We start from the raw sequence: 12,516 nt of genomic DNA, 5'->3' as shown, positions 1-12,516 counted from the left end.
AATTCCACTATTTAACTTTTAACAAGGCACACCTGTTCATTGAAATGCATTCCAGGTGACTACCTCATGAAGCTGGTTGAGAGAATGCCAAGAGTGTGCAAAGCCGTCATCAAGGCAAAGGGTTGCTACTTTGAAGAATCTTAAATATAAAATATATTTTGATTTGTTTAACACTTTTTTGGTTACTACATGATTCCAAATGTGTTATTTCATAGTTTRGATGTCTTCACTATTATTCTACAATGTAGAAACTAGTCAAAATAAAGAAAAAACATTGAATGAGTAGCAAATGTTTTTGTCTGGTAGCAGGGGTTGCGATGTGTGTGTAACATGAATGTATATATGTGTGTGTATATATACAGCTGAAGTTGGAAGTTTACATACACTTAGGTTAGAGTCATAAAAACTCAACCACTCTACWCATTTCTTGTTAACAAACTATAGTTTTGTCAAGTCAGTTAGGACATCTACTTTGTGCATGACACAAGTAATTTTTRCAGCAATTGTTTATAGACAGATTATTTCACTTATAATTCACTGTATCACAATTCGAGTGGGTCAGAAGTTTACATACACTAAGTTGACTGTGCCTTTAAACAGCTTGGAAAATTCCAGAAAATGATGTCATGGCTTTAGAAGCTTCGGATAGGCTAATTGACATAATTTGAGTCAATTATAGGTGTACCTGTGGATGTATTTCAAGGCCTAGCTTCAAACTCAGTGCCTCTTTGTTGACATCATGGGAAAATCAAAAGAAATCAGCCAAGACCTCAGAAAATATGGTAGACCCACAGTCTGGTTCATCCTTGGGAGCAAATGCTGAAGGTACCACATTCATCTGTACAAACAATAGTAGGCAAGTATAAACACCATGTGACACGCACCTTCATACCGCTCAGGAAGAGACGTGTTCTGTCTCCTAGAGATGAACGTACTTTGGTGTGAAAAGTGCAAATCAATCCCAGACCAACAGCAAAGGACCTTGTGAAGATGCTGGAGAAACAGGTACAAAGTATCTATATCCACAGTAAAACAAGGCGCTATATCGACATAACCTGAAAGGCCGCTCAGCAAGGAAGAAGCCACTGCTCCAAACCGCATAAAAAAGCCAGACTACGGTTTGCAACTGCACATGGGGACAAAGATCGTAATTTTTCGGGAGAAATGTCCTCTGGTCTGATGAAACAAAAATAGAACTGTTTGGCCATAATGACCATCGTTATGTTTGGAGGAAAAGGGGGAGGCTTGCAAGCCGAGGAACACCATCAACCATGAAGCACGGGGGTGGCAGCATCATTTGTGGGGGTGCTTTGCTGCAGGAAGGACTGGTGTACTTCACAAAATAGATGGCATCATGAGGCAGGAAAAATTTGTGGATATATTGAAGCAAATCTCAAAACATCAGTCAGAAGTTAAAGCTTGGTGGCAAATGGGTCTTCCAAATGGACAATGACCCCAAGCATACTTCCAAAGTTGTGGCAAAATGGCTTAAGGACAAACAAGTCAAGGTATTGGAGTGGCCATCACAAAGCCCTGACCTCAACCCTATAGAAAATGTGTGGGCAGAACGAAAAAAGCGTGTGCGAGCAAGGAGGCCTACAAAACCCGACTCAGTTACACCAGCTCTGTCAGGAGGAATGGGCCAAAATTCACCAACTTATTGTGGGAAGCTTGTGGAAGGCTACCCGAAAACATTTGACCCAAGTTAAACAGTTTAAAGGCAATGCTACCAAATACTAATTGAGTGTATGTAAACTTCTGACCCACTAGGAATGTGATGAAATAAATAAAAGCTGAAATAAATCATCTCAACAATTTTTCTGACATTTCACATTCTTAAAATAAAGTGGTGATCCTAACTGACCTAAGACAGGCATTTTTACTAGGATTAAATGTCAGAAATTATGAAAAACGTTTAAAAGTATTTGGCTAAGGTGTATGTAAACTTCCGACTTCAACTGTGTATATATATATTTATGACCCGGCTGGTCATAAAGGGAAAGAGACGGACTCTAGGTGTGCAGGTCAGAACACAGGTTTATTCCTAAACTGGGCTATTGTCCGGCACAAGCCCGCCGCTAAATGCCGAACATACACAATGTTACCCTGTCGAGTTAAGGGTCACTCTCAAAGGAACAGATCAAGCCCAACAGAAAGAAGAAAGATGATACAGTAATCCGTATTTAGTGCATTTCACGACTCAGTCAGAAGCAAGAATCAAGAAGCGGCAAAAAAAAACTCAACAAACTCCGCCCCTTTCCCCCCATCTGACCCCAACTCTCAGACGCTAACGCCCCTCCCGGCCACTAAAAAGAAGTCGTAGGGGCCGCCTGACTAGGCGAGTAAGCAAACACTCCAAATCTGCCTATGCAATGTATTTTTGACCCTTCCAAACATCAGTCACCGTCCGGGCGGATTACCCATCATACCCCCAACCTTTCCATCTGTCCTGACATATTTAACCCCTGCTAGTACCATGAGAACCATAACACACCCACAAACACAGAACACAATACCGGGTCGTTACATAGCCCCCCCCTTTCTAAACCCTAGCCCCTAGGTTACACAACAAAATCCTTAAACGACCCGGAGGTCGCATCAGTCTCTTGGGCCTCCCGTGACTTCAGCGGTGAACCCACAACACTCCTCTGCCCCAATGTCATTTCCAGCGCCCTCCGAAGAAGCAGCCCCTCCCCAGGCTCAGGTTGCGCTAGAGTCTCCTCGTTAGACTGTTCCCGTGGGCTCACATCAGAGCCCTCACTCCCATTCCCTACCGTTTCCTCCCTCTGTAGGGTGCCAATCGATCCCGGTGGACACCACCTTCCTGCTCCGTGGGGGACCTCCACCCGGTACGTCACCTCCCCCACTCTCTCTATCACCAGACACGGCCCACCCATGCACTGTCCAGCTTTGGGCACCGCCCCTTCTTGCGCGTGGGGTTGTGAAGCCACACACATTCTCCCGCTCCAAAGTGCCTCCCCCTAGCGCGCGAGTCGTAGTGGCGCTTTTGGCGCCCCCTGCGTTCTCTCGAGTTGCTCTCTTGCGAAGGTGTGAGTCGCTTCTAACGGTTCTGCAGACGACACACTAGTTCGGGCCAGGCAAAACCCCGTCGTCATTATCAGGAGGGGGGCAAAACGTCAGTTCGGCTGGGGTGCGCAACTCACGACCTAACATTAGTAGTGCTGGGAGCACGCAGTCGATCTTGAACAGCCGACCTACACGCCATAAGAATAAACGGTAAGTGGGTGTCCCAATCTCTCTGGTGTTTTGAGGTAACGATGGCCAGCTGCTGTGCTAATGTTCTGTTAAATCTTTCCACCAGCCCATCACTCTGGGGGTGAAGCGGAGTAGTGCGCGTCTTCTCCGCGCCTAACCGTCTACACAACTCTGAGAACACCCGTGACTCGAAGTTTCTCCCCTGGTCGCTGTGAATAGACTGTGGCACCCCAAACCGACTGATTATTCCCCCCACCACGCATCAGCTACTGTCACCGCCTCGCTCCTGGTCTGGGAGAGCGTAAGCCTCCGGCCACTTGGTGAAGTAGTCATAGCGTTAGAATCCACCTGTTACCCTGCTGTCTGTGGTTGGAAACGGCCCTACTATGTCTACCCCCAGTCTCTCCATGGGCTCCCCTACTGGGAATTGTTGTAGGAGGGCGTGTGACTGACCTGGAGGTCCTTTTTTAGCAGACACTCGTCGCACTGCCTACAAAGTCCTCAACATCCCTCCTGTGCCTGGCCCAATAGAAACCTTTACGCACGCGCTTTAACGTTTTGGAGACCCCAAAATGCCCTGCGCCTACTCCCCCATGAAGCTGCTGTAACACGCTCCCTGCAGCCTTTTGGCACCACTACCTGCCACGTAATTTCTCCAGTGCTGGCTTTTCCACCCCCTCTGGAGCACTCCTCAGCCACTCTAAGACTGTGAATTTAGCCCACAGTCCTTTGGTGACTGTGATAGAGGGGCTACTTCCCCCCACGGCGGTCGTCTTCCCCTTCCACCCACCGCAGCACAGGAGCAGCTCTGCGTCCTCCTCCTGGCGACGCCTCCACTCCCCAACGTCCACAGCCTCAAGCTCCGGCACTCTGTCACACTCAGCTGACTCACCGTGGCGGTGACTCCCTCCTCCTGCACAGTTCTCTCTCTCGCTCCACCGTTTGGCGCAGTACCACCCATCCTCAGCACACGGGCGGCGGGACAAGGCGTCTGCATTGCTGTGGCGAAGGCCGGCTCTGTGCTCCACCTGGAAGTCGTAGGGTTGCAGCTCCTCCAGCCAGCGGGCAATCTGACCCTCTGGCTCCTTGAAGGAGAGAAGCCACTGCAGGGCGGAGTGATCCGTCCGGACCACAAACGGCAGCCCCCCAGGTAGTACTTGAAATGGCGTACTGCTGCCACGACAGCCAAAAGCTCTCTCCTTGTCACGCAGTAGCGTTTTTCAGCCTTACAAAAAGTTCTGCTGTAATAAGCTACTACGTGTTCCATCAGGCCCACGCTGAGCCAGCACAGCCCCCAAACCCTCATTGCTTGCGTCGGTGCCCAGGATGAACGGACGGTTGGGTCTGGTGAGGCCAGGACAGGGCCTCCATCAGGGCACGTTTGAGGGCCTCAAACGCCCGCTGGTGCTCTTCGTTCCACTGAAAAACAGTGTCCTCCTTGAGAAGGTGGTTCAAAGGAGCCGCTACCCCCGCAAACCCCTTCACAAACCTACGATAGTAGGATGCCAGCCCCAGGAAGCTCTTAACCTATTTTTTCCCCCTGGAACTGGCCACCCCCTCACAGCCTCTACTTTGTCTGGCATCGTGCTGATGCCCTCACCACCCGCTGATGCCCCAGGAACGCCACCTCCCTTTGCATGAAATGGCACTTTCCCGGATGTAATTTTAGCCCCGCCCCCGAGATCCTCTCCAACACTCGCCTAATTGCCCCAGTGCCCCTCAAACGATGTGCCGTGCACCAATATGTCGTCTAGGTACACAACACACTCGTCTCTCGGAACCCCCGCCAGCACTCTGTCCATGAGCCTCTCAAAGGTGGCAGAGCATTACAGAGCCCGAAGCACAGCACCTTGAACTGCCAATGGCCCCTATCGTGGAGAAGGCCGTTTTTTCACGTGCCCCTGGCGAGAGGGCACCTGCCAGTAGCCACTGCGCAGATCAAGGGAGGAGAACCACGAGGCCCCCTCTCACGTGGTCTAGCGACTCATCAATCCTCGGTAGGGGATAAGAGTCTTTAGTGGTGACAGAATTTAGGCCCTGTAGTCAACACAAACCTAAGTTTACCCCCTTTCTTAGGCACCATGACGACCGGCGCGGACCATGGGCTATCTGATGGCTCAATGAATCAGCCCGCAACATGTCAACAATAGTTGTGTCTGCTGCTTCCCTCCTGGCAAGGGGAATACGACGGGGCCAGATTTTAATGGGTCGGGCGCTCCCAGTGTCTATTTCTGTTGAACTAGGTGCGTTTGTCCTACCTCATCTTCCCCCAAGCGAAAGCTATCCTTAAAGTCCAACAGCAGCTGCTTTAACTGTCTCTGTTGTCCCATCCAGACCCTGACAGTTCTTCAGACACACAGTCTGACGGCGTCGATAGCTTCCTCCTTCCCCCCGTCGGGCTGATGGGGTGAGAGACCAGTGTGTTTTGGGCTACTGGGCTGCCTGTGCTTGCACCATGATGGGGAGTGAAGGCCGTCGCCGCCGGAGACAGCTGCTGGGATGGCACAACGACCAAGGAGAGCAGCCGGGATGACCGGTGGAGTTTCTGCAAGCTTGGAGGAAGACGGAGGGACAGCCCTGCCCCCTGCTGGCCTCTCCGAAGGCGACATTCCCACTGTGGGCCCCCCCGACAGCCTCAAAGTGCCCGACGCTAAGTCCAACTTGAGCCCCACAGTTTTTCAAAAAGTCCATTCCCAGTATACAGGGTCCTGCACCGCTGCTACCCACACCGGACACCCCACAGTTCTCCCCCCACAGTCACAGATAGCTGACACTTCCCTAACATGGGGGCTAGCTCCCCGTGACAGTCCGTAGCTGGACAAGGGTCGGCTCCACCGCACCCCAACAGGTAGTATGTCTGGTCTCCACAAGGGTTACTGTAGAGCCCGTGTCGACCAGGGCCAAACATTCCACCCCCTCTACCTTGACGATGACATTGCAGAAGTCCCAACGGTGGTACGTCCCACCACACACCGGATATGGAAAACGGCGGCAGCTACACCCTGGGGAGCAGGTGGGGGGGTGGGCCCGCGCGCCCCCTGCGCGAGAACCCGTTGTCGTTTCCCTGGTGACGGGGGAATCTGCCACACTCCCGCTGAATGTGGCCAGTTGGCCACAACCCCAGCAGACAATAGGAGTTGAGCTGACACTGCGACGTTGCCTGGAGCCCCTCTCCATGACAGCGAAGCAGTCTTGACTAGCCCGCCCAACTCGTCAACCCACTCTGGTTTTGTGACCCCTGGCACCCCAGCCACCGCTGCTCTCACCTCTGGTTGACTGGCGACTTCCACTCTCACTCCCTCACCCAGATCAGCTCCCTCTTCCTGGCTATCTCCACTGCAGCCCGCAGAGATGGTGGGTCCGCCATCTGAACATGCTACCCAGTTCGTGGAAGAGAGCGCTCTAATAAAACTGCCCGTGCCAGCTCGTCTGTCACCCCATCGGCATAGTTGCATAAGCCCGCCTGGTCAGGCTCAGAATACCACTTGCCAACGCCTTTAATGATTCCCCCTGAAGTCTCTTTTGTTACACAGTTCAATCCGCAGCATGTTGGCTGCGCGTCGCTGCTGAAACGGCCCCCCAATGCCTCCACTAGCGCACCGTAGTCGCCCCTATCGTCCGGGGCTAGCGTTAGCAGGCATTCCGACGCCTCTTCTGCCAGGCTCAGGGCAAGCTGTAACGCTTTCGTCTCGTCAACCACATCCCGGCTCTAGCCAACAACTCGAATTGAGTGAAAAAAACTTCCCATTTCCTTGTCCATTGAACTTTGGTAGTTTAGCCGCTACCGTGGCTAATGGCAATAGGTCGCTGCCATCTCTGTTTACATAAGCAGGCCCAGCCATTTCCGCACCCGGTGACGTCGATATCCCGTCGCCGTGACGTCTGCTTCGGAGCGGTGTGAAGGAAAACCCGCCAGTTCTGCCATCTTGCTGACTGACAATTTAACTCCCGCCAGGTGGCTCTCCAGCTTTCCTACGGCAGTCGCCGCCTGACCCTCCCGACCGGGTACCCCCGAGCCCACAAACTGACACTTTGTCCGACTCTTCCTTAATTTTCCGCCTCGCCCCAAGCATCATTACCGTAGATGCGAGTCACGCTAAAGCCAACCCGGCCTATACTGAACAGCTAACTCGCCTAGTCTCTATCCCGTAGTTCGAAAGCACTTCTGCCACCAATGTAATGACCCGGCTGGGTCATAAGGGAAAAGAGACGGACTCTAGGTGTGCAGGTCAAAGACACAGGTTTATTCCTAAACTGGGCTATTGTTCCGGCCCAGCCCACGCCGCTAAATGCCGAACATACACAATGTTACCCTGTCGAGTTAAGGTTCACTCTCAAAGGAACAGATCAAGGCCCCGAACGAAAGAAGAAAGATGATACAGTAATCCCTTTATTATTGCATTTCCAAATCCCGGGGGATTACCCATCATACCCCCCCAACCTTTCCATCTGTCCTGACATATTTAACCCCTGCTAGTAGCCATGAGAACCATAACAACCCACAAACACAGAACACAATACCGGGTCGTACAATATATAATACATAAACACCACCGTTCAAGTTTGGGGTCATTTAGAAATTGACTTGTACATTTTTGTCCATTAAAATAACATCAAGTTGATCAGAAATACAGTGTAGACATTGTTCATGTTGTAAATGACTATTGTAGCTAGAAATGCAGATTTTTATGGAATATCTACATAGGCGTACAGAGGCCCATTATCAGCAACCATCACTCCTGTGTTCCAATGGCATGTCGTGTTAGCTAATCCAAGTTTATGTAATTTTAAAAGGCTAATTGATCATTATAAAACCCTTTTGCAAGTATGTTAGCACAGCTGAAAGCTGTTGTTTTGATTAAAGAAGCAATAAAACTAGCCTTCTTTAGACTAGATGAGTATCGGAGCATCAGCATTTGTGGGTTCGATTACAGGTTCAAAATGGCCAGAAACAAAACTCATCAGTCTATTCTTGTTCTGAGAAATGAAGGCTATTCCATGCAAAAAATTGCCAAGAAACTGAAGATCTCGTACAACACTGTGTACTACTGCCTTCACAGAACAGCGCAAACTGTCRCTAACCAGAATAGAAATGGCAATGGGAGGCCCCGGTTTCACAACTGAGCAAGAGGACAAGTACATTAGTGTCTAGTTTGAGAAACAGACGCCTCACAAGTCCTCAACTGGCAGCTTCATTAAATAGTACCCGCAAAACACCAGTCTAAACGTCAACAGTGATGAGGCAACTCCAGGGTGCTGGCCTTCTAGGCAGGGTTGCAAAGAAAAAGCCATATCTCAGACTGGCCAATAAAAAGGAAAGATGGTCAAAAGAACACAGACACTGGATAGAGGAAKTCTGCCTAGAAGTCCAGCATCCCGCCTCTTCACTGTTGATATTGGCTATATACCACACCTCCTTTGAGTTATTGCATAATTATAGCAGTCAAAACAAGTTAAATCGACATCCATTGCTGGAAAATTATCAGGGGGGTTTAAGAAAGGCAAATMATATTTTCTCTTGTGACACTTGTGACATATTCTTAAACTCGCAAGAATTTGTATGTTTTTGATGGAAACCCGKATTTAGCTTCTTAGCCTGTATRAAAACAAGTTACGTCGATATTCCATCTTAATTCGTTCGATAACGTTATGGGGAAAGGGGTTTKTTGGATACATACACCACTTTTTTTGTGGTGGCTAGTTTTCAGGCCTTATGTACGGGTAATTGGGCTAGAAKATTTTATGTAGACCTGGCAACCCTGARTGCATTAGTAGTCTGCCTGACCGGCGTTGGATGCTGGTGATTTCTCTGTGAACATCTACATTAAAACATCAAAACGTCTTACGCGATGAGGTAATTTCATACATCTGATAAAACCGCAATGTTGGATTATATTTATATAGTATCCAACTGTAAAAGATGTGTAGACAGGTAGAATTTAAAGGGGTGGTTTAGAGGAGGTTGTATTAGCTAGCAACGTGTAGCGTGCTAACGTTAGCCCAGCTAGCCTTTTTTTCTTCACAACTAGCCGTCTTTGTTAGCCAGGTGGCCTGTAGCATAGCTTTACTGATAACTAACTAGTTAGCTACCCATCTACAAAGCTATCCACCAACTATCTTSTTAATTTATGATTAGGTAGCAAACTAGATATGCATTGTTATGTCTTAGTKAAATGAATGAATGAACAGTCAGTAGCTAGCAAGGTTAGCCATGCTATGGAAGCGGCTAGCTAGTTAGCTGCTGCTGCTTCTTCAGCAAATTAGTTAATGCGGTAATTGCTATCACACAACTAACTAATSTATTGATAATGTAATCAATTTCAGAGGCGATAGGGGCAGGGGCCGGGGCGGCCGGTTCGGCTCACGTGGTGGACTGGTGCAAGGGTGAGTAGTTAGTTAGCCAGTTGCTAGAATAATAATATTGCCTTTCATTCTTCAAGCCAGATGAGCCTTGGCATTACTTTGAAGTGGTATACCACTTCAAATTGAGCATGCTTTCTTTTAGTTTTGTGTGATGCCATAATGGTTGATTTACTATGCCCACAACTGTAAAGTTAACCAGTCCAACTTATGATTTAGGCCTATGATATTTGGGATTCATGAYGTAACTTTTCCAACTAAAATTCATAGAAGAATGTCAAATCAAATGTTATTGGTCGCATACCGCCAACAGTGCAGTAATATCCAACAAATTACCCAACATATACACACATCTAAGTAGGAATTAATAATACGTGACTAAGATGTCGTAGAATAGTATAGAATACAGTATATACATATGAGATGAGTAATGCAAGATATGTGAACTTTATTTAAGTGACTAGTGTTCCATTCCTTAAAGTGGCTAGTGATTTCTAMTCTAATCCTATAGCCAGCACCCTCTAATGTGCTAGTGATGGCTGTTTAACAGTCTGATGGCCTTGAGATAGAAGCTGTTTTTCAGTCTCTCGGCCCCAACTTTGATGCCCCTGTACTGACCTCACCTTCTGGATGATAGCGGGGTGAACAGGCAGTGGCTCAGGTGGTCGATGTCCTTGATGATCCTTTTGGCCTTCCTGTGACATCGGGTGCTGTAGGTATCCTGGAGGGRGGGTAGTTTGCCCCCGGTAATGCGTTGGGCAGACCGTACCACCCTCTGGAGAGCCTTGCGGTTGCGGGCGGTGCAGTTGCTGTACCAGGCGGTGATATAGCCCGACAGGATGCTTTCAATTGTGCATCTGTAAAAGTTTGAGGGTTTTAGGTGACAAGACAAATTTCTTTGGCYTCCTGAGGTTGAAGAGGCTCTGTTGTGCCTTCTTCACCATGCTGTCTGTGTGGATGGGCCATTTCAGTTTGTCAGTAATGTGTACGCCAAGGAACTGGAAGCTTTCCACCTTCTCCACTGCGGTCCCGTCGATGTAGATAGGGGGGTGCACCCTCTCCTGTTTCCTGAAGTCCACGATCATCTCCTTTGTTTTGTTGACGTTGAGTGAGAGGTTGTTTTCCAGGCACCACACTCCCAGAGCCCTCACCACCTCTGTATCTGTATCTGAATGTCTGGTGCAATATAAGATGCATCAATGTTTATTGGTCCCTTGTTTCAGGTATCGGCCATTTGTCCCCCACATTCCCTTTGACTTCTATGTGGTGAGTATTTGCCACTTTATGTCAAGCATCCTTCCCGTATACAGTGGGGAGAACAAGTATTTGATACACTGCCGATATTGCAGGTTTTCCTACTTACAAAGCATGTAAAGGTCTGTAATTTTTATCATAGGTACACTTCAACTGTGAGAGACGGAATCTAAAAAAAAAATCCAGAAAATCACATTGTATGCTTTTAAGTAATTCATTTGCATTTTATTGCATGACATAAGTATTTGACCTACCAACCAGTAAGAATTCGGCTCTCACAGACCTGTTAGTTTTTCTTTAAGAAGCCCTCTGTTCTCCACTCATTACCTGATTAACTGACACTGTTTGAACTCGTTACCTATATAAAAGACACCTGTCCACACATCAATCAAACAGACTCCAACCTCTCCACAATGGCCAAGACCAGAGAGCTGTGTAAGGACATCAGGGATAAAATTGTAGACCTGCACAAGGCTGGGATGGGCTACAGGACAATAGGCAAGCAGCCTGGTGAGAAGGCAACAACTGTTGGCGCAATTATTAGAAATGGAAGAAGTTCAAGATGACGGTCAATCACCCTCGGTCTGGGGCTCCATGCAAGATCTCACCTCGTGGGGCATCACATGATCATAGGAAGGTGAGGATCAGCCCAGAACTACACGGCAGGACCTGGTCAATGACCTGAAGAGAGCTGGGACCACAGTCTCAAAGAAAACCATTAGTAACACACTACGCCGTCATGGATTAAAATCCTGCAGCGCACGCAAGGCCCCCTGCTCAAGCCAGCGCATGTCCAGGCCCGTCTGAAGTTTGCCAATGACCATCTGGATGATCCAGAGGAGGAATGGGAGAAGGTCATGTGGTCTGATGAGACAAAAATAGAGCTTTTTGGTCTAAACTCCACCGCCGTGTTTGGAGGAATAGAAGGATGAGTACAACCCAGAACACCATCCCAACGTGAAGCATGGAGGCGGAAACATCCTTCTTTGGGATGCTTTTCTGCAAAGGGGACAGGAGACTGCACCGTATTGAGGGGAGGATGGATGGGGCCATGTATCGCGAGATCTTGGCCAACAACCTCCTTCCCTCAGAAGAGCATTGAAGATGGGTCGTAGCTGGGTCTTCCAGCATGACAACAGCCCAACACACACAGGGGCAACTAAGGAGTGAGTGCGAGTAAGAAGCATCCAAGGTCCTGGAGTGGCCTAGCCAGCTCCAGACCTGAACCCAATAGAACATCTTGGAGGGAGCTGAAAGTCGTATTGCCAAGCACAGCCCTGAAACCTGAAGGATCTGGAGAAGGTCTGTATGGAGGTGGGCCAAAATCACTGCTGCAGTGTTGCAAACCTGGTCAAGAACTACAGGAAACGCATGATCTCTGTAATTGCAAACAAAGGTTTCTGTACCAAATATTAAGTTCTGCTTTTCTGATGTATCAAATACTATGTCATGCAATAAATGCAAATTAATTATTTAAAAATCATACAATGTGATTTCTGGATTTTTGTTTTAGATTCCGTCTCTCACAGTTGAAGTGTACCTATGATAAAAATTACAGACCTCTACATGCTTTGTAAGTAGGAAAACCTGCAAAATCGGCAGTGTATCAAATACTTGTTCTCCCACTGTACATGAGCTCTTGCACCAATGATTATTTTGAAGAGAGCATATCAGTGGTGCAGCCAT

At 48.4% G+C, this 12,516-nt stretch overlaps 1 protein-coding gene across 1 annotated transcript in view; it reads left to right on the top strand.

Annotated features, from left to right (window-relative positions):
* The first annotated feature begins 8,685 nt into the window (after window positions 1–8,685).
* The window catches only part of LOC111955967 (interleukin enhancer-binding factor 2 homolog), a 14,211-nt gene continuing 10,380 nt past the window's right edge, over window positions 8,686–12,516 (top strand). Inside the window, exons 1-3 of the mRNA XM_023976359.2 lie at window positions 8,686–9,070; window positions 9,541–9,600; window positions 10,800–10,842. Coding sequence (XP_023832127.1) covers window positions 9,066–9,070; window positions 9,541–9,600; window positions 10,800–10,842 — 108 coding nt within the window. The 5' untranslated portion in view covers window positions 8,686–9,065. The remainder of the gene's footprint in view (window positions 9,071–9,540; window positions 9,601–10,799; window positions 10,843–12,516) is intronic.

The sequence above is a fragment of the Salvelinus sp. IW2-2015 genome, linkage group LG31 (assembly GCF_002910315.2).
Source record: "Salvelinus sp. IW2-2015 linkage group LG31, ASM291031v2, whole genome shotgun sequence".
In the NCBI taxonomy this organism is placed as follows: domain Eukaryota; kingdom Metazoa; phylum Chordata; class Actinopteri; order Salmoniformes; family Salmonidae; genus Salvelinus; species Salvelinus sp. IW2-2015.
This window is presented reverse-complemented; position numbering and strand designations above follow the sequence as displayed.